Genomic DNA, 24,862 nt, shown 5'->3' with positions numbered 1-24,862 from the left:
GCAGTGCTCACACACCCAGGTGCAAGTCAGAATACTGAAACCAACAGCAAAAGAAATACAGTCATTTCAGGCTAAGTGACCATGTCTGTCCCCTTGGTGGTGTTCCCTCTCTCTGTACTTTCCCTGAGGGGCAGTAAACTCTGCTTGAAATTTTCTCACAGTAGGACACCAGCACGTCATTACACAACCTGATACTCAAGTCCCAGTCAGCCTTTATCCTGATTCTAGGAACTCAAGTTCACAGGAGGAACCAGCATACAGGCACATAGCCTGAGAAATCTCATTCCACACTCATATAGTTCTTACATTTGATTAGGACAAGGAAAAGCTTACAGATTTCTCTACAGCTTCAACCACAGTTCAGAGAGTGAAGCCCACACTGCTTTCTAGGACCAGAGCAAGTGCTCCAGGGTGCTCTCTGTGACAGTGGCAGGTAGGAGGAGAATGGAATAAAGGTCTTCTCTTTTTCCACCATGGGAGGGAAGAACCAGCCTGAAGAGAAAGTACAATCCACTCCTCTGCAAAGTTGGTATTGGAGAGCGCAAGTGTGTCCCACAAGAAGCCTCTCAATGCAAGTCCATCTTCTGCACGCACTTTGTAGGTGCAGGCCCACAAGGAATCCAACAGCTAAAATTTAACTTCCAAGTGATGAAGGAAGGAAGAAAGGGGAACCAAGACTAGAGTAACAGAATCACATCAGGTCTTAGAGATGCTAGGAACAAAGTCTCTCTAAAAAAGATAAAAGCTTCTCCCAACTTTCAATGAAGAAGTATTGCCAAAAAGGCAACTGACCAAAGATCAAAAGTGAGTAGGTTTAAAGTGTATTGATTGAGGAAACACACAAAAAAAAATCCAACATCCAGCACAAACTATATAAAGATCTGTCAACATTTTAGTCATACATCCAGATCTCCAACAGAAGATTCACAATGTTGGCCACTGAAATGGCTACAAAAATCTAGGCACAAAATTCAAAGTACATTTCAAGCTGAGAATAAAAATTATTCCCCATTTGCTATTGTTATTTAATCAAATCCTTACATTTGTTATTAAATTGCGAATTATTGCAGAGACACACAATCTCAGAGCATAAACTTAATTTTTTAAATTCTCTTGTGGTTCCCAAAGCAAAGAAATGCTTCAGCATGACAGTCAAAATACCAAGGCATAAACATGTATTGTTTCTACAACACTAATGTAATCTTTATAAATTAGATTATAACTTAGATTATAATCGTTTTGATGCTGCTCAGTCCTACTGTACACCCACTTTAAACAGCATATTGGATGGCTGGACTCAGAGTAATCTAAGATCTGAAGGAAATGCATATCCGTGAGAAAGCAAAAATAAATGTACAATTTAAGTAGAAACACACAATGCTTACAAGAATCAATGTGATTTCATTTAATACAATTTGCAACAGCAGAAAACGAGAATTTGGGTTGATATTCTCAGAGGCAGCCTAGATCTGGCCTCACAAGAAGTATATGGACTTCATTAACAAGGGCTCTATTTTAAAATCTTGAAACAGAACAATGCAAAAGTATCCTGTTGAGCATGGGAAAATTACAAGGTAATTTCATCAAGGGACCTAATCAACTTTGGCTTTCTTCCTGTAGCTCGTGTGTGTCTGTTCTTCTCTCCTTTAAAGAGATACCGAGCCAAATGCTGCTTTAACTCTAGTGTAAACTGGAGACAGACAAAAATTTCCTACAAAGAAAAAAAAAAACCTACCCCAAATGACAACAAATGTTTCTCAGCAACTGTTTTGTTAAATACTGAACGAAGAGGGCCTGAGAAAGAATATAAAGAAATAAAGCCTGAGAAAGAAGTCTGTTCAAAAATACAAAGAAAATTTCTGTATGTTTGAAATATAAGGTTTTTTTATTCAGAAATCAACCTTCTTTCTAAAAATTACAATTAATTTTTCTCCGGAGAAGTTTTCATATTTAACACTTTTCAAAAAATGAATTTTAAATGCAGAATTAATCTGTAATATGTGGTATTATGAAAAGGTTTCCAGCATTGGGTTATGATCTGAACAATGTATAGTCACTTGGGAGAGAATTTTCAAGGCACAAACAGCAGTGAAGCATCTGATTGCTATTAGAAGTCACTGAGACTAGTAATCACATTGCTGCATGTGCTTTTGAAAACATCCTAGTCTGAAACCAGAACTACCTTAGCAACAATACCTCATTTCCCAAAGTCATACAAGACAACAGAGCAGTGGCTTCTCCAGACAAATGCTCTAGTCATTTCCTAATTTCTAGGATGTAATGTAAACCCTTTATCTCTAGATTAAAAATTTATCTAAAGACAAAGTAATTTAAGGCATTAAATATTTACAAACATCAGTAGCTAAGTTCCTGACCCACACTAAACTTAACAGAGGTTTTGTTTGAATAAAAAGCACTGCATTGCAATTGCCATTTCTATTTCAAAAAAGCTCTTTTGCTAAATCGCTCAGAATGCTTTATTATTATTATTACTGCAAAATGTCTGTCCAAATGATCACACTCATTTCCTAATGCTACTTCTACCGTGCCTAAGAGACCTTGTCACATGAGGAACACTCAGAGGGTAATCTGATCAGGCAGAAGCAAAGTCTACAGGCAGACTTTGACAGGATATTCATTTCAGTACCCAGCAAGAAACTTTCCAGTACTAGTCTGTTCACGTATAGACTCATCTGCAAATTGCCCAAAACATGCCTCTGAAAGCTGTATATATAGGGTCACACTTTTACCCATTTTGTGAACTAAAACACACACATATCTCTCTAATCCCAGTATAGAAGAGCTCTACTAATTTTAGATCCACGTGGTGCAAAGTGTCATAGCTGTCAGATAGCTGGATACCTGAACCTCAGGCCAAACTAATTTAGTTTTCCAACATGATTAAGCTATGAACCCCATTTAACTGCTGATCTATATTTATATGCATTGCAGAACAGATCATTAAATCCTGTGATTTCTCATTAACTATGAAACTGAACAATGAAGATCTGTTTAAAAGCAAACAAAAAGTTCAAAAGGGACATGTGGCTATAATCAAGCTCATGATTTTGGCCTATGCCACTGGAAAGCCCATCAGAGGCCTAATCCTCCTTGTCTTGTAACAGAAATAGTTACACTAATTGTGTGATTGCAATGTGCAGAATTTAACCCTTAACCCTTATTTACCTAGAATCTTCATCCTTTCACAGATTTACTGGCAACTATTGTCATCTTGTACAAAATCCAAAGAATTGATAGACAAATGCTTGACAACAAAATGACGTACTCACCAGGTATTGTAAAATTAAAACTGGAAACATACTGACTTGCTTTTAATGCAGCTACAGGCAAACTGGAACACCCTAAAGGAGGGCCGATTTCAGCCAGGAATGTGTCTTATCGAAGGCTGAGCTATTACTTGAGCCCCGGTCTTGGGAAGAGGCTTGCATGGGTGGGTTTCTAAAGCCAGTCTTACTCCTCAAAAGCACCAGAGTCTGCCTACACAGATCAACTTGTAAGATCTGGCTATTAACATGCCCTTCAGGATTTGACCAGTGGACTGAAGTGTCTTTGTAAGCATTGTTTCACCTGTTTGAAAGCTGGGTTGACTGGAAGCATTCAGAACATGAATATTTTCACCCACTACAGAAAATCAAGGCTTTGTTAAATTAAACGGCTTTAATGATGTTTTACAGGAAACATTTCAGGCATGCAGCAATAAGCTGCATTCATATTTGACCTTTACAAAACTTTATTCTTTTAACCCTGAACTTATAAAATACTTGCACTTAAAAGCATGTGAATAGGCCCATTTTTGTTTTACAATGCATTAATTCCAAGTACATGTTGAAATGGTGGAATAAATTCCTCAGATCAGGCATGTTCTAAATAGCATAGAGGGGAAAAAATAATGCATAATCTGGTTTTCAAGCACAGTATCACTACAAATAACCCATCTAGATTACAGCTAACAATTGCAAAGACCTCAATCAAAAATATAAACTGAGCCAAAAAAATCTTTTTAACACAATAATGACTGAAGTTCATTTTCTTCCCCCCTCCCCCAACCTTCACCACCTCTTGCTTTTCATCTGACAAAAAGAATTATGGAATATTCCTGAGAGCTCTATTTAAAGATGTTGCTGACTCAGTGGGAATTGGGAAGTACCAGAAAAGCAACAAAGCAGACCTCTGATCTCTGCTTTAATTCACCTACCAAAGATATTTGAATTGATAGCTAAATTCTGTCTGACTTAGTCAATCCAACAGGTATCCGTTAAAACCACTGAGAAGCAACTGTAGTTTATGTGTATCAAACTCAGCTTCAGAAACTGCTGCCCACATCTTGAAGCCTTTATGCAGATAAACCTCACTGAATTGGCCAACATTCAGGTTATTGTTATTTTATCCCAAGACTTCTTCGACTTTGGTCAAGTCAAGAGCTCATACAAGTCAAATCAGCAAGATCTGGTTCTTATTTAGGATGAAACGCACCCAACAAGATATCCCATCTCCAAGCACTTCAAAACTTAAAACTTTCTGCTTAAATAAAGATGATGTTGAAACAGAGTAAGACTGCAGATATTATATTTTTATGTGGCCCAAGTTGTCCATTAATTTTGGCTGACTTCAGGCAGCACAAGAGCTATTATGTTTCCATCCCTAATAGAAGACATTTTACGTTGGCTAGAATCCTTTCTTCCCAGGAGGCTAACCTGCTGTAGGAAATGTATTAGGAACATGGGAAAGAGTGTCTTGTTGCTGAAGATTTGCACAGTGGCAAAGAGAGGATTAGGTGACATGCAGCTGGATAATCCACACGTGCCCTCCACTAATCAGCAAAAATGATATTCCTGTTTGAAAAAAAAAAGCAAAAAAACAAAAAACAACACACAACCAACGTGATTAGTTCCAAGGCTAGTTACTACCAGCAACTGAAAGAAGTCAAAGAAAAAAGAAAACCATCCATGCTGGAAATTCCTTGCAAAATTAACACATACCTTTTGTTATGGCAAAGGAAAAAAATGAAAGTAAATCACGATTTTCTGTGTTTAAAATGAGAAGCCCTGAAGCACCAGATCCAAATAGTTCACAGTCGAGAGCCCACAGAGCAAGATATCTGCTGACTGAAAATTCAGGTCCCTAACTTAAAAGCATAAATGAAGAAATTTAGAAATTCACAGATTCCAAACCCAGGAGCACCTGTCAGGGCCCCTTCTGTCTTTTGCTGTAGGAAGTCATCTCTGAAGAAGACTATCTCTGGACTAAGTCTGATACTGAACACATATAAGAGCCTCCAAATTCCTAAAATGCAGCAGCAGTTCATTTTTAGATGTACAAAAACCATTCTGTGCAAATGCTCCCTTTCTGAATTCAGCTCAAAGGAGCTGCATGACAGGCATCTATTGTTTTTTATCTTAATTCAAAAACTGTACCCAAACAATGTCAGAACAGCTTTACTTGACACTGCCATCAATCAATCATTAGAACAAACTATATTGCTTCTGAACCCTACCCAGGCAACAAAATGCATCAGATGACCCGCTAGCTCTCGTCCATCTCCAGCGTCATTGTTCTCAGAATACAGAACCACAGCTGTTTGCTGTGCTTCAGCTGAATGTGTAGTATCACAGATCTTTTTAAAGCAAGAGAGCAACGCCAATAGTGAAAAACAGTGTACCCAAGTTTAAACAATCCAACCCAAGTCTTGCTATACCCAGTCCCAGATTTGCCCCTCCTTCCTACAGAGACAGGGGCTATGCAGTGAGCCCAAAGTATCCAAAGGAAGCCCTAATCAGGCACCTGATCCAAACAAAACATTCGGTGATACCTTTCCTATCATTAACAACAATTTAGTGATGTCCCTGAACCGCAAGGCTGTGTTTTTCATGGGCAGTCACGTCAAGCTTAATTTCCTAATAGATCTGTTTCCTACAGATGTAGATATATAAATCTACAGCTTTAAAAGGTCTGCATGGCCCAGATAACCCTGTATACTTTAAACTTTTAGAGCTTACATGATTCTAAGAATATTATTCAATACTTGCGATTAACTCAACATTTAACTCCATGAATTAGCTCTTCTTCAGATACCACAAGCACACGTTCATTAAAATATGTGCCCATATCAAAAATTATGTCAAAGGAGACAACTTAGTTACGTAATTGTTCAAAATCTTGCAGCAAAAGAAGATTGTTCCAATTGCTATTCAAATAAATGTTTACTACCTCAACCGAAAAATATATTAAGAAGTTTTATTGACATTTCAGAGGAATGAAAACAATTTCAGAGGGATGATATATATGTTGATTGCTAGTGTTTTACTTCAGATTTAGAGCAGAGGAAATCCAATTAAAGTACTGCATTTACAGCTTAAAATGGTGATCTTAAAATATTTAATGCTCAAATAATGATGGTTTGGAACAGTACATTGAATAGAGGTGGCATTTCATGTTTTAACAATTAAATGTATATGAAATACTACTGGACATTTTCTTACTTATCAAGAAGGCTGCAGCTAACAATTTTATTAATTTTGTTCTCAGGCAATGCTGAGATAGTTATTCTTGCTGCTTTGTAAATTAAGTTCTTTACAACCTTCTAGAGTCAAATACAGTTTGAGGTAAAATCGAACTTTAAGTTATATTAATATATTCCTATTCAGTCACAAACAAGATAAGTAGTTTATCTGAAGTGTTTAACATATGTCACTAGATGTTTTATTGCCATTCTCACAATAAAGGCTTTTCCTTTGAATGCTTCAAGGTGCTAACAATAAAGAAGCTTTTTTTTTCCCCTGAATAAGTATCTTGATTCAACAGGATTTCTAAATCAGAGATAATACAACTTCTTTTCTCCACCAAAATGCTTCAGAAATACAGTCAAATATTTACTACATGAATTAATTATAAATAAATAAATAAATTTTAAAAACCGACAACCAGCAACTGAGCGGACCAGGAATCAGAAAATAACACTCTCTTCTTCCATATCAAACAGCGCTTCTGTGCTATCTCAGATTTAGCAAACAGTTGCCTAATTATTTACTGTCATACGATAAGCAGACAGAATTTCAAGACACACAAATATCCTGCCTTCAACTGTTAAAGCAACAAGGTACTTAGTATTACAACGTCTTCAAGATTTCAGCCTACTTTGGCTGCAGAAAAGGATGAAAAGTAAAATTTCACTTTTCTACATTTAAAAAGGGCAGCTTTTCTCTTCCTAAATCAACATCTTCATGATGCAGCATCATACAATCCCAAGCCTTCCAAGACAGGCAATGAATTTTGTACAGCTGACTCTGCTAGTTACAGTACTCAACAGCTGGGCCATAGATAATCTGGCACCCTGATAATGCCCTAGATGAGTCTGAAAGTGTTCTGCAGACTGTAAAAAGGGGAAAAAAAAAAAAAGAAAGAAGAACTATCAGCATTACACTTATAGATTGGAGCTCATTTTATAAAGTCAAAATGATTTGCATTTGACAAAGAAAGTTACTAAAGGAGATGTTAACAAAAATGAGAAATTAGGAGAAATGGCACTCCCTCTTCAAAGCCTATATTGTAGCAATTCTTTTCTGATTAGATCAGCTCCCATGGCAAGTCATCAGCACAACAATCACTGTAGTGAAGTCATACTACTGGGACTCAAATGGGAAATCATGACTGGCTTGGAAACACATTTTAAAAAATAATGTGTTTTCCAGGTTTCAAATGTATCTTAATTAAAACAAGTCCAAATCTTTACCTCTGTTCCAAATGGCTGAATAAAGTATACCTTGAGTAGCAACACACAGCATACCAATATACTAAATACGACACTGAAAACTAAGACAACAGAAACAGATCTTTCCGAGTAATTTCAGGATTTGGCTGTCCTGGAAAATAGCGTGTGAATGGACTCAGTGTTACCTCCACAATATTATATACTCAAATACTTTCAGAATGTGCTTATTTCTTATAGATATGCAAATTAGGTTTTGGAGTTTAATTAAAATCCTTCTGTTCCCTAACACGTGAAAACTAAATCTTTCAGCCCTTTTCCTGATAAAGCTCCCTTTGAAATCAGGGAAATGAGGCTTAATCTCCTTCCCAGGTTTTTAAGCAAGTAGACAAACTTGTATGAACTTTACTAAACCCGATTCTAGCAAGAAATCAAAGGTAATCCAAAGCATAATAGCAGTGCTTTGGGTTAGAATTAGAACAGAAAAACAAAGTTTTTTCAGTGTTTATTTACAAAATAAACAGTCCATTAGCTCTAAAATCTCCAAAAATCAGTTCAGCCACATATAAATTGATAACTTAAAAAATAGGGGAGAATGGAATAAAGATGTTCTTTTGAAGATGATGGTAATCAACAAATGGTAATTATTTCTCTCAACTAAAATGTACTAATGCATTTCAGTACAGAAACAGTGCACATGCTCCATAGCTGCACTGACACAAGGGGCAACAGACACAAAGGAGTCATTAGTCAATACTGTTAATGACACATGAAATTGCAAGTGATATCGGTATAAAGTAGACTCAGACCTGGCAAGTTCTCATAGTCAAAATAACCATTTGTTATTTTGATTATTTTTCAAAATATTACCACTAGCAACCTAGAATAAATAAAATCAGTTATCAGTATCTTCAAATCAAGCTGTCTTAAACTATGCCACTCCCATTCCCATCAGTGGAAATCATTTAACAAAAATCTTCAGAACTGACTGGAAACATGCAGCTGAAAAAAATCAGATATGAAACCTAACCTATCTCATTCTCTAACATTAAAATAGGACTCAGCACTGCAAATATCAGCATATGCTGTGACACGCTGTAAAGACTATTTCAAGGATGAAGGTTCAATCTAAACAGTTGACTCCATCCCTTTTGCACTTGGATTAAAATCAGTCCTGTAATACTTTCTATAAGCTTTTTCAGATTTAATACTAGCAAATGTATTGAAAAACAGCAATGAATCATCCAAACCACTCCTTCCATTCTGATGCATTTAATAAATCAATGTAATTTATATTTCAAGCAAGATGAATTTATCTGTATCACTGCCACAATAAACGTGTTTTTTTCCCTATTTTTCTGTATTTGATGAGAAAACTCAGGTGCTACAGGAACTAAGCTCATTCTTTCCCCGACCACCAAAAAAATGTAAATAAATAAATAAATAAATAAAAAGGTAAAAATAAACCGAAGCTTTAAATACGACTGCACATCGAGACGCAAACCCCTATGCCCGCACTGCACTTGAAAAACAGACTTTTAAACACACGAGAGAGTGTGTCACCCACTAGCGAGGTGACACGGTATTTCGATTTATCGCAGAAGCCGCCCACGTCCGCCGCCCCCTAGATCAACCCAACGCGGGGCCACCAATGTGGGGACATATCGCCAGCGCCGGAGCCTCCTGAGTCCGCAGCCGCCACACCCGGCGGGGCGAGCTGCCACCCGGGCGGCTGCGGTGGCACGGGGAGCGCTGCCCTACCTTTGTATCTCTCCAAGACATCTTCGTAGGCTTGCAGGTACTCCTGCTCCTCGGCATAGAAGTACGCGCCGGGGGAGAGGTAGCCAGCCATGGCCGGCAGCTAGCCCAGCCCAGCCCAGCCCAGCCCAGCCCTGCCGCCCGCCTGTGCGGCTCCGGACGGCCCGGTAGCCCCAGGGACGGCACAAGAAAAACCCCGGCGGCAGCGAGAGGGAGGCGGGCGGGGGGCGGCGCTGCCAACCCGGCCGAGGAAACGCCCCCCGGCCGCTCCGGTTTCGGTGGCCGCCCCTCTCTGCGCTCCGAGAGGCCGCCTCAGCCGCAGACCTCGGCTCCAGCCCCATCGCCGAGGCACCGCCTTCGGGGCCAGCGAGCTCTCGCCACCTCCCACCCGCCCCCCGTGCTTTTGCCCCGGCCTCCCGCGGGACGAGAAGGGCGGCGGCCGCCGGAGCTGGGGCGCGGCACCCGAGGCACTGAGGGGGCCGGCGGGGACACTGTCACCCTGCGGCGCTGGCGCTGAGGGGCCGCAGCGCGACGGACACCGCCGGGGACTCGCGGGCAGGGACTGAGCAGGAGCCCCGGCGCCTGCAATCAGGCGAGGCAGGAACCCCCGCTATCCTGGCGGAGTCGGGGGATCGGCCGGGTCGCAGGTGCCACCGCCGCTCCCCCGCCCCCGGCCGCGCCCCCGGCGCCCCCCGGCCCTGACCCCGCCCCGGAGCGGTCCCTGGGCCCGGCCCGCCGGGTCCCCCGCCCTGCGCACCCTGCCCGCTGGGCTGGGCTGGACCGGCTTCGCAGCTTCCCCCCCCACCCACTCGTGGCTGCATCCTGCGGCTGGGGGGAGCCTGGCTGCGCAGCGCGCCCGCTGTCCCCGCTAACAGCGCCGCTAAGATGGGTTGCCCTGGGAAATGGTGTCCCGAGAAGGGACCCACGGAGGCGCACACAAAAGGGGGGTGGCTGGGGGGAACAACAGCGGTGTTCCCGGGGAGCACCGGCGCCCGCCGCATCTTTCTGGGATTCATTTACAGGCATTTTCCAGCTCTCGCCAGGGAGAAGCGGACCTCCGCCCTATTTTCGACAACATTTGTCGCCAGGCCGTGGACCGGCGCCCGCCGGCATCTCCGACACACCGGTCTGGTCCCGGTTTCCCCTGGGCGCAGCCTCGGCCCCAAGCGGACAAAGACCGGCGCCTGGTCCCCCGACCGCCAGAAGCATCATCGGCCGCCGCCGGCGCGGCCTCTCCGCCCTGCGGGCGGTCCAGCGCCGCTTCTCCGCAGGGCGGCCCGGTGATCCCTCGGCCTTACGGGCCGGAGGAAGCACCGGCACCAGCTGAGCCGACCCCCTCTGCGGTTGCAGCCCCCGGCCACTGATGTGTTTTCGCATGAAAGTTTAATGGGAGCACCTGCGCGTGTTTCGGCTCGCCCTCTACACGCATCAGTTCACCCAGCCGGAAAACGCGGCCAAAGAGCTTAGTCACCGCCCGGCGGGGCCGCGCTCTGAAAGGAAAGGGACGGGGGTCCCTCTGCCCCCCGGCCGCCCCCTTGCCCGTCCGCCCCCGGCCGCGCCTTACCGGCGATGCGCAGCACGGCCCGCTCGGCGGGGTCCAGCACGGAGCCGCCCTGAATCTTCCGCTTGGACCGCTCGTGTTTGGGCAGGTTCCAGGGCAGCGTGTCCCCCGGCGCCGGCGACACTGTCCCCGACCTCTGGCTGAAGTCCTCCTCATCGGAGAAATCGGCGGAGGACGACATGGAGCATCGGTAGGACGCGTTGCCGGAGCTCTGCACGGGGAGACAGACAGACAGGGTGCGTGGGGAGCGGCTCGGGACCGGGGCCTCAGGTGGCGAACACCCGCCCCGCGTGGCGTGGAAAAGCATCTCACGGGAAAAGGAGGATAGGGGAGAGGTACGCCGCTCACCATTGCCGTGAATTTAGGGGGGAAAAGGGGTGCGTGTGCGGAGTGCCGAGGGAGATCCTCCAAAAAATATCCGGTCTTTAGCGGGAGTGCATTTGGAGGGATGTCTGGGGAGAGCCGTGGCCTGCGGCTGGGCAACCAGCTCGCAAATGAGCCTCCCACTTCCCCAACAATAAACCCAGCAGCAACAACAGCCGAAAAAAAAAAAAAATCCAACAACCTTCCCGGCTACAGATCGATGGCGTTTGGCTCCCCCGCCAGGACAAGGGGAAGATTTGCCATCACCGAGTTGCTGGTGAAATCGTTGATGTAAATCCGCCCCCGGGGCAGCCCCAAGCCGGGCTCTTTGTTACCGGCCCGGGCCCCGCAGGGCCCCTCTAGCCCCGCGTTGCCGGGGGCAGCCCAGCTAGCGGGGACATGGGCAAAGAGAGAAGGAAGGAAGGAATACTGTTTCTCAGAGCAACCCCTTTGGGCAGCAGGGCACAATGGGGGGCCTTCGGTTACACTTTGCAAAGGTGGCTTCGGCTAACAAACGACTAATCTCGGCGTGTAGATTGTATCCACCTTCAGGCTTCCCAGATACCCATAAAAAGAGCTCTTCCAGAAACGTAAATAAACACTGATGCAGCGCAGGGAGAGGGCTGCTGCCATTTCTGGCTTCCCTGTTTACAGTGAAGTGGAAAACAGATGTCTGAAATACAGCATTTCAACACCATATTGAAATTTAGGGTGCATTATAATACACAGGTTATCAGGATGCAATGGAGGGCAAGGTGCTATTTCTTTTCTGCTGCATTTTCTGATTGGAGAGACTTGTGGTTTCTACAGGGCATCTGCCATCTATGTCCTGAGGACCTCGCTGCCACCGTCCAACCTCTCTTGGCCCCGGCAGACAAACCTTAGGATTAAAGGGTGGGCTCAGTTCCGCGCACACTGTGTCTCACCTAAAAAATCCAATGCGCAGGCTGGAAGGTGTAAAGACCTTCCCCGGATCTTCGTTCGCGAAGACTGGCCAACATACAAGAAAACTACAGAGTTGATTTGTGATTCCTGTGGGATCTACTGTGACAGTCTTTAAAAAGTGCAACCTGATGCTGGTCCAATTATCATGTTCATTTTTTTGGTGTATGCTCTTCTCAACTTGGAGAGGTGTAGTAAAATCATAGAATCACAGAATAGTTTGAGTTGGAAAGGACCTTTAAAAACCATCTAATTACAACCTCCCTGCTATAGGCAGGACACCTTCCAAGTTGCTCAAAGCTCCATCCAATCTGGCCTTGAGCACTTCCACAGCTTTTCTGGGCAACCTGTTCCAGTGCCTCACTGATTTCATAATGAAGAATTAATTCCTTATATCTAAATCTATCCACTTTCAGTTTAAAGCCAGCATATTTTGTTATGGACAGACAGCCTCATTCAGACATTCTAAATTCCAAATTTTTTGATACTGAGATAGCTAATATTTTAGACTTGTCCTGTAGTATTTTTTATGTTAGTTATTTAGGAGCTTAAATGGTACCTTTACGTACAGAAAAAAATTGTATGGTGACTGAGATTTGATAAAATTTATTGTTGCTGTCTGAACCTTTTTATTGTCAGTTATCGTAGGGGGTATTTTACCCATTTTAAAACTCAGAACCTGCAAAATGTAGAGGAATAACATGATGCACTCTGTGCTATGCATAGGGGTGCCAATTATATACAGTTAAATAGACTGCTATAGTAAGAGGGTATCTCTTATTAGTAGTTTTCCCTTCTTCACCTCTATCCCAATCCTCTTTTCTCCTTCTGCAATACTTCTCAGTGAAGTTCTAAAGGGGAGAGTTGAGAGGGAGGGCATGAATACCAGAAAAAAAAACAGTTAACTGAATTCTTGTTCACTGTATTGTGCTATGGAGAGAGCAAGAGGTAACTGCAGAGAAACAGAAATATGAGGTGTCTGATACCACCTCTGATTGCCTTCATAATTAGTTTAACTGCAGAGACTATTTTTCTGTCAATTTGTATAATAAGTTAAAACTGTAGGATCCCATAAAGCATGACAGTCACATACAGGTGTCTTCCCGATGGAAGCTGGAAGTGTTTAGCTTGCTGTAAGGTATAAAGGGCACTTTGCTGTACCAGGTGTGGCCACCGGGGCCTCTGATGTGCTTAGTCAGAGATTAAATTCCTTGTGGCCTGTCCTTAGCTCCAAATTTTCCCTAGAAAAGAAAGTGTTGCCTTTAATCCCAGCTCTGAACATCCTGCTTCAGGCCTGCACCTTCTTTTGGCTGCTCAGCAACCCTCAATATCTTTGGATTACAGAGACCCATGGAGACAGGTTTTTGCCTTTCAACTTCTTCACCTTCTTAATTTCTATCTTATAATATGAGAGTTAAAAAGAGTCCAGACAAGGTTTTGTGAGGATGCTATAGCAATAGTTTGTTAGTATTTATGTAGCAACTTGGAATATGCAAGGACGAAGTATAATAGCAGTTCTTATTGAAGATTTCAGAAAAGATCTTTCAACTCACAGATTTGTCGTTGAAAGTAAGCTGTAAATTTCATCCAGTAGGATTTTTTTTTCTCAAAAGAGGCCTTCACAGCCCATTCTTACTTATAATAACACCTCCTTATACTTAGAAGCCAAAAGCATTGTTGAGTGGTTGTTCCATATGCACCATTGCTCTACTGAGGTGTCAGTTTTAGGGAAAAGGAGTCTGTCCTTCTAGTCAGCTCTGCTCCAATAAGCTGTGTGAGAAGACCCCACTCACACAGTTATGAGCATTCAAACTGAAGAGGCAACGGTAGAGCAGTCTGTGTGTATTACAACTAGCTTTTAAGTTGTCCTACCTTACTTAATGCATGAATTAACAAAATGAATGAATTAATCCCACTTTAGCTTCTAACTTTTCAAGAATCATTTTGTTTCCTTTTCAGAACAAAGTAGGAAGCTCAGAAAGGAGTTTGTCATAACAGCAAAATCTAGCAAACTCATATCTAAGAAATGTTAACTTCTAACTTAATTAGTTTACTTTCTTATTCAGTGTGGAGGTACCTCTGAGTAATGTGTACACAGAGCTATTGAGCACGTAAGCATTTTTAAAAATCTCTCTCATCTATTCCAAAGATATTTATAATGAGCTAAACAACTTTGCTTGAGTACATTAATAGCTTTGTTAAGAAGCTCCCCTTTTGTTGTTCACAACACGTGTACCACCCATCCCACTAGATTGTTTGTTTCTAACAGACATATTTTTCATGATATAGCTGTAAGTCCCAAATAAGGATTCAATTATTACAGCAACATATTAAGCACTTTAAAAACAGGAAATGAAGCAGAACATCTGTTCTGAAAAGGGTCCCTGGCCAATTAGGTCAGCATGTGGGGGAAAAAAAAGGTTATGTTCTGTTAAAATATGTAAGGCACTTCTGTTATTTCTGCATAAAGCACATTGCTGTATGCAAGTGAAAAATGTGACTGTTAATAACACAAAACAATTTTGGGGGGCTATGTGAGTCAAGTGTCTTTTATATCTGCTAAAATATTGCTCCTCCTTACTTAGACTACTCTGGGACTTAGCAAGGGTCAGGGCTTGACCATTCTTAGCTTCAAGGCCTGTAAGGTCACAGCCCAGATGCTCTAGCTGCTTATTCTGCGCCTCCGATTATGCACTCTTCCTGCTCATTAGCCTGGAGACCTCTCGGCAGCCTCTCCGGCTGATGCTCAGGAGCGGCTGCCTTTGCAGTGCGGTTGTGCATCCGGCAGCGGGGGCGCGGGATCCCCGTGGTCTCAGAGGAGCAGCCCTGAGCGGAGTTCGGCAGCATCCAAAGCCCGGGATGGCCCGTGATGCACCGTTCGCTGCCGGTGCCGCGGGGGGGTGCACAGCGCACACGGAGTCCCCGCCGCCGCGTCCCGGGAGGCAGAGAGCTACACAGAACTGACGTGCAGAGCCAAACCCCCTTCTGCCAGTGCCTACTGGCTTCTCTGTAATCAGGTGATTTGCAGCAGCCGCCTGAGAGTCAGCCTTGCTGCTGCTATAAAAGTGAGTTGGTTTCCAGTAACGGGGATGATTTCAAAGAAGTATTTAGCACACTTCTTGTAAGCGGGATTTGGCCAAGTACCAAGGCACGCTTTCCCTTGAGAAGGGAAAGGAGTGCTGTTTGTCATAGGTGAGGCACTGCAGAAGATCAGGTGGAAGCTAGCTGGAAGATGGTGTAGCTGGGAAATGGTATACAGTAATGCACACCACCAGAGATCAGGTAAGCCACCTGTGAATAGGACCTGATAGGGTCAAGAACACTGATGGCCTGTGCACTGTCATTGCTCAGGGCAGGAGCATTAGCCGAGGTCAGGTTTTAAATTCAGTCAGGCAATCCAGCTGGGAAAAGCTGCAGCGAGGCTGATATCAAATTATCGTCATATTGCAAAAATTTCCCAACCCTGTGACATGTTGGATATTGTGCTGCCAACTGAATTCTAATCAAATAGCTTGTACTTTCACATTTTGTGTTAAGATGATTTTCCACTGCAGTGAATCCTTTCACACTGGCTTTTGGAAGCTGGGGGAAGTACAGGTCAACAGTGACTGAAATTTAATTTTCAGTTTAGTTATGAGTTATTTATATTTTGTTTATACTACACTATCTCGGAATTCCTGGAATACGTTTTCTTTTCTATCATTATGTTCATTGTGGGAAAATGGATAAATATGAGCAGAAATTAGGCATTTGAATAATGATTTTACTGAGTTTGCTTCAGCAAAAATTCCTTCTAATTTAGAATAATCAATTGAAAGTAACAGGCTATTTTTGTCCTTTAACATCCCAGATTAAATGATATTAAAGTGGACCAACTTTTAAAGTAAAATAACTTTACAAATTTAAGACAAAATCTAGGGCAACTGAGTGTTCCCATTAGTAAATCTTTACCACTTTAACCTGATTAGATTATAATGCAATGCAGAATACAAAACATCCAGTGTATGTAATCAGGCTATGCGACTGCATGTTGTCAGAAATTATCAAAATTCAAACCAGACACAAATGATAGTACAAACAAGGGCAATGTAAAACCAACTATGACAAGCTTTAAAAAATTTGCCAGTGGAGACACAGACATATTAAATTAATATTTTTCTCTGGTTCTGTGCCAGTCATTTAAGGGGACATCCACGCTTATCAGGATCTAAAAAATTATTACAGATTTTCTGGGTTTGTATTTAATGCTATTTCACAGTAAGCAGAAAGCTGGAAGGCAAATACACTAAAACTGAAAGTCCTGAGTATCCAGGATCTGATTCTATGTTAAACTGCCTTTGCAAACAGGCTTTTCAAACATCAAGACAACATCTACTTGCTCTGTAGAAAGAACTTACATTCTTTCTTTCTGAAGATAGAAGAAGGTGGAAATAAGCATTCAGTGTTTATTCTATCACAACGCGTTTTGAGCCTGTGCCTGTATTTATACAAAGAAATTCTGATGCTTTCATAGGCTTTCAAAAGGGGATGGAGTATTTTCTGGATGCTAAGTAGGTCAATCTCTACCACTCCCCCACTTTGAAAATGATCTTATGGATGCAACTTTCATGGAAGAAATAGGTTATTTGAGAACGTGAAATTCCAAGTGTATAAAAGGGTTAGATCCATTTATGCACTTAGGCATTACAATACAGTTTTGTAACATCAAACTATGTTTACTGGATAACCACCTACTTACATATCTAAAAGTGATGTGATGCAAAACAGCTTTTGGTAGAACCAAGTAGTGAGAAAAACTTGGTCACTCAGCATGATGCAACATCTCATTCTTCAGGGACATAAGGCATCCCCAAACCTTCTGAAAGTGCTCCTCAGTCATCCTTTCATAACAGCAGAGAGCACTAGTTTCTTTTGAACTCTAAGAAAAGCAAAGCGGCTGTTTGTCTTTTCCTTATTGTCGTAAGAAGCTTGAAACCTAGGCTCAGACCCTCATCTCCCAGCAGCCACTCTGGAGATTATTCAGCAACAACCTCCTGGTTGTGGTACATGTTTAAAAAAAATGAAGTTCAAGATTCCTAGGTGTAGAATGGGAAAAGAGGAAGAGGAAGAGTAGCGCTACACATCAGAAAACACACAATGCTTTCTCTGGGGAGATGGAAGTGCTGAGCTCTGATCTCTGCTGTAATGACTGCTTATACATTCTGTTTTAAGTAGTAATTGGGTAAAATATTGAAGTAGTTCCTGGATGGAATATGTGCAATGGAAGCAACAGGAACCACTGCACAGCTCATGTATGAATTCTGCAGAAATACGCCAAATTTCAAATACTTATTGGTCTGAAGTGATACCATCATCTATTAGCTAAAAAAAATAAATTAGTGAATATTACACTACAAGTAGAGTTTCTGTTTCATTTACTTTATTTATTCATAGTCTCAGGAGCAGAAAGTTGATAGATGTCCCACATTTGAAACTCCCTGGTAGCTGTGAGATTGAGCTGAGGGATCAAATACTGTCAAGATAATCTCCATAGACCTTAGCAACTTCCACCAAGGAAGATAGTCATCATAGGAGAAAAACAGGGCACTTGAAGTATGTTGCTGTGCAAGGAAAACCAGCTTCTTGGCTTTTTCTTTTTCAAATGAATATGCTGAAAATCAAGGCATGCTTCATGCGGTGTAACCAAAACCTGCATGCAAGTGGGGCCAAATAACATTCAGCTTAATAACTGTGCCAAAGCCATTAGTTCTTTTGAAAAGCTGCTTAGTAAAATTGTGCTAACAAAAATGCAGATTCTTTTTAAATGTCACTTCAAAATTATTAATATCATCAACATGACAGCCATGATATGTTACATATTTAATCCATTCTTTTATTCCTCACCTATTTCCTCTACTTAGTTTTGAAATATGAATTGTAGGATTTAATCTTGAAACAGCTTACCTACATTATAGTAGCCAACAGAGAGGCACTAAAGGTTTTGCAGATGGGGAAATAATGTTTGGAGCTCTGAGTATCTCAGAAGCTACAGCATAGGGAATAGGTATTTTAGTTCAGTTTTATGTTTAAACCATCGACAAAATATAAGTGATCTTCCATTATAATTATCACTATCTTATTTCAAAATTAATGCTTCATACATTAATACCTTAAATGCCAGGATTTCATAGTCTCAAAATCATGAATTATTTCTGTACAACAAATGCATAGACCTTAGATGACTATTGAATATAACTGTTAAAAAATACTCCCCATTACGTAAAAATAAAGTTTTTATTAATTTTCAGTTGCAGCTACCTTGCATTCATTCAGATACCCTTGGTCTGCCAGACACAAAAGAGCATAACGTGACAAAATAACTAAGATTTGAGGAAGGCACACAGAGTATTATCTGCCTACTATGCCTACAAGGCCAACCAAGGAAGAGTCTGGAATAAGAAATCATGTAGCTTAAAATCCTTCCTCGGAGTCCTAAGCTTCTCATTGTAGATTGTATTATATATTTATGTTTTAATTGCAAACCAAATTACTCTTGCAATAAAAGGTATATCAGGATGTAAAAACACTTTGGAAAATAAAGAGCAAAATAAAGTTCTAAGTAGTTTTTTAATCTCTGATGGACACAGATTGTTTTGTAGAAAAAATAAAAAGAGGATATAGAGAATTTTTTTTAAATTACATTAAGAAAATCTAAACCAGTAGTACTGATATTCTGCATTTAGTAACAACTGTTAACACTCTTGAGTTGTAAATTTTCCTCCTTATAAAATTAAACATTCTTTTGTCCTTTTCAAACTGTTTCAATCCCATGTTTTAAAAGTAAATTTGAAGACTTGATCCAGCAATCAATCAACACTTAACTATTTGAAAATACATATTCCTATAATTACACACACTAGTATTAAAAATTAAATTATGAATTTAAAATTGTTTTATTTTATAAAATTCATTTTAAATTGCCTTGTCTTAAGCTTGGTTGAAAATATTCCCTGCCCAGGGTTGAATTTCCTTGAAATTTTTAGTCAGACTGACTGAGAAGCCTGAGAGCAAGATTATGAAAATATCCAGTAGTTATTTGTAAACACTAAAAAATATCCCAGTGATCTTTTTTGAGAAAACTCTAGGCTTTGGGATGGATACTTCAAGTATGAATATGCTTTAACCTAGACACAGGCCTTTTGCCATCTTTGTTAAAAATCTGTCTACATTTGTCAGCGTGATAAGTCTTTGAGATATAAATATCAACATTCCTGGCATCAGGGAGTATAAAGTAAAGCCTTTAAAGTCTGGGTTTGATCTCACTACTCTGACAGGAAAGGTGCTCCAGAACCTACTGCTGTCTTGATTACAAGTGATCTTCTTCTAGTTGCCACTTCAACCTTATTCCCAGTCTTTTGGGCTTTTTTTTTTTGCAACAACAGTGTTCATTTCCTTAAATAACCCTTTTTGCTTCCTCAATATATTCATAGCCTGTATTGTACCTCCTCTCAGCTTCTTTTGGTTTTGCTGAGCAAGTTAACTTCTTTTAACCTCTCCTCACCTATTAGTAGTACTTCTTGCAAAGTTCAATAGGTTGATTTAACTATTCCTAGCACACAGGTAACTACCAAAGTAATTTTACCAGATTTATTTTTTTTTAATAAGACTATGTTCAAATTTTTTGACTAAAACGTCTTCAGTGTATCATCTAAAATCTCTTCATATTGGTACTCACTAAACAAAGACTCTCAAGACTCCCAGGGGTCTTAGAGCTGCCAGACCAACACCCCAGCATCACAGAATGACCAAGCAAATTCCACCCTCACAGCTCTTACCTCCACATTTACAACACCTACCATCCCCACCAAGGAGCTGAACAGGATCCTTCAGGTTTGGAGATCCGGAGGCAAAACTAATCTTGGCATCTAATCGTTACTCGCCATGGTTTCAGGTTGATGGCAGCATGGACAAGAGGCATGGAGAGCAAGGGAGGGCAGGCACCAGACCTGACAGGCAGGAGACTGTTTCTTTTATGCTCTCCGTGACTCGCTCAGCCGTGCTTAGCCAACGAGAGGAAGAAGCTGTATGATCTAAATGTAGAGAGGACAAACACCGGAACCGGCGTGCTGGAGGAAAGGGCTGTAGAAATACACTGGGACTGACAGCCTGAGGGACAAACACGGAGACTGTCAGAGTCTGGGAGCTGCAGCTGAAAAGTATTCAAGGGAGCAGCAGACTCTGTGGATGAAGGCTAGAGGAAAAATGGACCTGCAAGGTAACTGCTGGGACTAGCAACCACCAGTGCTGGAGAGAGTGGATCAGGGGAGAGCTAAGGATCTGACACACTGGCAAGAAATTCCTATTGCCTCAGCAAAAGGCTTTGAACAAGATATTTGATTAACAAGGAAGGGAAGAACTGTGTGTGAGGAGGTGTTAGAGAAGACAGACAAGAACCAAGGAAAGCAGTATGCAACCAGAGGCCACAGGAGACACAGAAATCAAAGAGACTGGTTGAACAAGTGCCTCAGAGCAATGAGAGGACTGACCAGGCGAGCGTGGGAAGGGCTGTGACATGGAGCAGTGAAACAAGAACTAACAGAGTGAGAGCAGAAGGGCAAAGGTCAGCAGAGGAGTGAGGACTGGACAGCGAGGAAGTAGCTAGTGGTGGGGCAGAGGCAGGTCAGGAGCAGGCTGGAGAAGACATGGCAGAAGGAGCCACACTTGGGAAGAATGAGCACAGGAAAGCACATTCCCCTAAGGAGCCTGGTAGGAAACAGACACTTCACCCCAATTCTGACCGTTAGCAAACATCTGAGAGTTCCTCTAGGAAAAAATACCTGTCCCCCTTTGTATGGAGGAATACAAATGTCATCAATCTCTCCCTGAAATCCAACAGCAGAATTTTTGGTGTTGTAGTTGAAGCGTAAAAACCTGCCTATAAGCTACACAACAGAGCTTTGTTTTTATGTTTTTAACACCATTAGGAAATTAAAAACAAAGTTCCTGTTAAAATACTTTTCTTAAGGCTGCAAAGTTAAGCACTAAAATGTTACCAAATCCCATATTTAAGGTTCACTGTGCAGCCTTAGTTCAGCCTGCTTATTTGTAAGTCATGATGCAGTCATAATGATGTGACTATATGCTATTACATCCTCAGTGTCTTGCTCTTATTTAGTGCAAGTGATGGGTGATATTCACTCCATAAACAGTTATTCAGAATTTTGTTTTGTGATTTGTTTTGTGTCAGTTCAGTGGGCAGCCTCGGAATTAAACTTACTTCATGCTATTTAAATACTGGTGTGAAAAAGAAATTATTATTTCATAGACTGTTTTGTGCTGCTCATTACTACAGTAGCATCTGACTGCTTCACTCCCATTACACAGCATGCAAACTGAAGCCAGGAGGTCAGTTTTATTACCTAGGTGAAATTGAGATGCCAGGGATCTGACTTTTAAGAGTTATGAAAATTATGTATCAGTAATATTCAGACTACAGCACACATGGAATTTCCATGGTGAATGCAGCTTGAGAACTTCTATAAACCTAACTACATGCTTTGTCAGGCACTTAGAAAATGGAAGATAAAAAATGTTTTAAGCCAGTTGTTCAGCACGTTCACAGTAACCTTGTGCCCACCCTTCAATCTCCAAGGCAACACTTGCTGCTTTTTAAAAGAAATAAGAGATCCTCTCTCTTCCTGCAATCTCCTGTTTTATTCATTTACACACTTTACAACTTCTTCAGCAGAACTCCTACACATAAGAGTCATCCTAAAAGCACTTCCATCCTATGATGAATACAGAGTACATTCCATGAAAAACCAGTACACCATCATACAGTTAAAGTCTGTATGACAAGGCAGATGCATAATCCTCTGAATTAAAACTGCATGTATAACCTTAATTCCAGTGCCTCATAATGTCTGAAATCTCGCCTCTGCCAAACTATTCTTTTAACATCATACCCGTGTGTAGTGTTATATATAAATACAAATGGATAAGGGAGTCCCTTGCTATATAAAGATGTACTTTTTATGTGCCACAGTAGGATGTTACACAATACTACTGTGGCAGTGAAGGAAAAGGAAACATCTGCATTTAGACTATAATTACTATGCGTCTGTGAGACAATTACTGGCCATTTTAAGTTGTGCAAACAACACTATCAACAAGATCAGAGCTGATGAATGTTTTTTTAACCTACCTTCAGCTACTGTACAGAATTTACCATTTATAATCACTTACATAAAATGTTTTTTCCTACAGTTAAGACGACTAGCACATTTTAGTGGCTTAGGTTTATATTTCTGCCTCTCACAGAAGGAGACTGGGATCTAAAATGAAAAATTCTGAACAGTTAAAAATTTAATTTCTCAGTGAGAGTATGCTGCATGCATATTAAAATGTTATCAGTGAACACTAAATCCCAGTTAATACAAATGATGGCAAGATGACAGTGGCCAAAAAACACTATATTTTTCAAGCCAGAGTTTTACAGCTCTATTTCTTTGATACAACAGTTGAAGAATGTTCTATCTCCTTCATTTCTGATTTAGTAGCAAGTTAGCTTCTGCTCCAAGGACCAAGGGTGCACTTCGACCCTCTTTCAGCACTTTAGATCAAAGGAGGTCAAAGTGGTTTAAGCTTTCCTACCATTTTCAGTAAATAAGCATTTGCCCTGGAAATGAAAATTGACTGAGACAAAATAAAAATCGTATTAAATCAGCTCACCTATCAAGATAAATCCTGCTATATTAGAGGGCTTTGCTCACAGGTGTAGGACGATTTGCAACAGTGTATAGAAAAATAACATAGATTTGAGGTGATTTTCAAACACATAACTTTAAGAAAATACATTCAAAACAATCATGATCTGCCACCACATTCAAATGACCTTCATTCTCCAAATAAAAGCTAGCAGTGAAGTCAGTTAAGGGGCTCTAAATATGGATTTGTACTCTTACTGTTACGTCATTTTACATTCACCTGTCATCAATAATTGTTAGCACTATTGCCATTAATTTGTTTCTTTTGTACTATGCTTAATAGCTGTAGTAACTCATCTACAGGGAAAAAGAAATCACTAGGAAGACAACAGTAATTTTAAATCCTAGACCTAATTCTTAGCATATCACTGTTGTGTTTTAGGAAAAAGTACTTGTGAAATTGTAAAGCTATCACCTCCCTGGACTACTGAAAGTCATAACAATACATCTTCAAGAAATCCCTTCAAAAACCTAAACTGCCTAGGAGCTGGGAAAAAGGAATGGAAGAAATGGGCAATAGCTACAATGCAATGGATGAGCTGCAGGGTGGAGAGGGAAAAGCAGCCAAGAGGAAATCTGGAGCAGGCAGCAAGGGAGGAGGTCACAGAAGCTGGAAGAACAGTGGGAAAATTAACTTTTTGGTCAAAACAGTCTATGAAGAATATTTCAGTGAGGAGTAACTTACTATAAGAAAGATAATAACACCTCAGCCCAAAAAAAAAAAAAAATGTAAACAGTGTGTAGGTCTGGAAAGAGAACTAACTTTGAAGTCAACCTAAAGGCTACTGAAGTCTTTCTCTTTATTTCAAAGATGACTGGGTTTAGCGTTTATAGTCCTATTTGCAAAGATCCTATGCACCTAAAATAGATTCCTCGAGGTGTTTTAAAAAATGTTTAGGATGGCTAGATGCTTAAATCTTATTAAAAACTTTATGAAACAATCACCTAATAAACTGTCAGGAGCTTCTCAAAATCCCCATCAATATCCTCTAAGTCTTTGTCCTGGTTTCAGTTGTGATAGCATTTTTTTTGCTACCTAGTAGCTGGTACAGTGCCATGTTTTGGATTTAGGATAAGAATGATGTTGATAACACACTGATGTTTTAGTTGTTGCTGACCAGGGCTGACACTACATAAAGGACTTTTCACCTTCTCATGCTGCCCATCCAGGACAGCTGACCCCAAAGGATCAAGGAGATGTTCCATACCATCTGGTGTCATGTAGAACAATAAAACTGGGGGGAGCTGGCTGGAGGGTGGCAGCCTCCTGTTCAGGGACTGGCTGCGCATCAGTCAGCAGGTGGTGCGCAACTGCATTGGGCATCACTTGTTTCAGATATTCTTTTATAATTATTAATATTATTTTCCATTCCTTTTCTGTCCTATTAAACTGTCTTTATCTCAAACCACAAGTTTTATCTTTGTCTTATTCTATCTCCCATCCCACTGCAGGGGAATGAGCAAACAGCTCTGTGGTGTTTAGCCGCCTGACAGGTTAACCATGGCAGTCAGGCAAATGACAAAAAATGCAGTCTTTGTTTCCCTTTTTGTATACATTAATGTGTTCCCTGTGTTTCTTCATAATGGCTGTGCTCAAATTGTTCTGAGAGAGGACACGTGCGTGTGTGTGTGCACACGTGCATGCACAGTCTGGTAGCTCGCAGCTGTGTCATACATTTGAGAACATCAGTATAATCACAGAATCACAGAATATGCTGAGTTGGAAGGGACCCACAAGGATCATCAAGTCCAACCCTCAGCCCTGCA

At 41.3% G+C, this 24,862-nt stretch overlaps 1 protein-coding gene and 1 long non-coding RNA gene across 2 annotated transcripts in view; one reads left to right on the top strand and one right to left on the bottom strand.

Moving 5' to 3' along the window:
- The window catches only part of DST (dystonin), a 303,925-nt gene that overhangs the window by 256,748 nt on the left and 22,315 nt on the right, over positions 1-24,862 (bottom strand). Inside the window, 1 exon segment of the mRNA XM_027888673.1 lies at positions 11,049-11,256. Coding sequence (XP_027744474.1) covers positions 11,049-11,256 — 208 coding nt within the window.
- The window catches only part of LOC114059815, a 20,559-nt gene continuing 6,845 nt past the window's right edge, over positions 11,149-24,862 (top strand). Inside the window, exons 1-2 of the long non-coding RNA XR_003571741.1 lie at positions 11,149-11,235; positions 14,417-14,461. This is a non-coding gene — a long non-coding RNA (uncharacterized LOC114059815). The remainder of the gene's footprint in view (positions 11,236-14,416; positions 14,462-24,862) is intronic.

Source organism: Empidonax traillii, unplaced genomic scaffold (genome assembly GCF_003031625.1).
Source record: "Empidonax traillii isolate 1590-97213 ecotype Southwest subspecies unplaced genomic scaffold, ASM303162v1 scaffold243:size714344, whole genome shotgun sequence".
NCBI lineage: Eukaryota > Metazoa > Chordata > Aves > Passeriformes > Tyrannidae > Empidonax > Empidonax traillii.
This window is presented reverse-complemented; position numbering and strand designations above follow the sequence as displayed.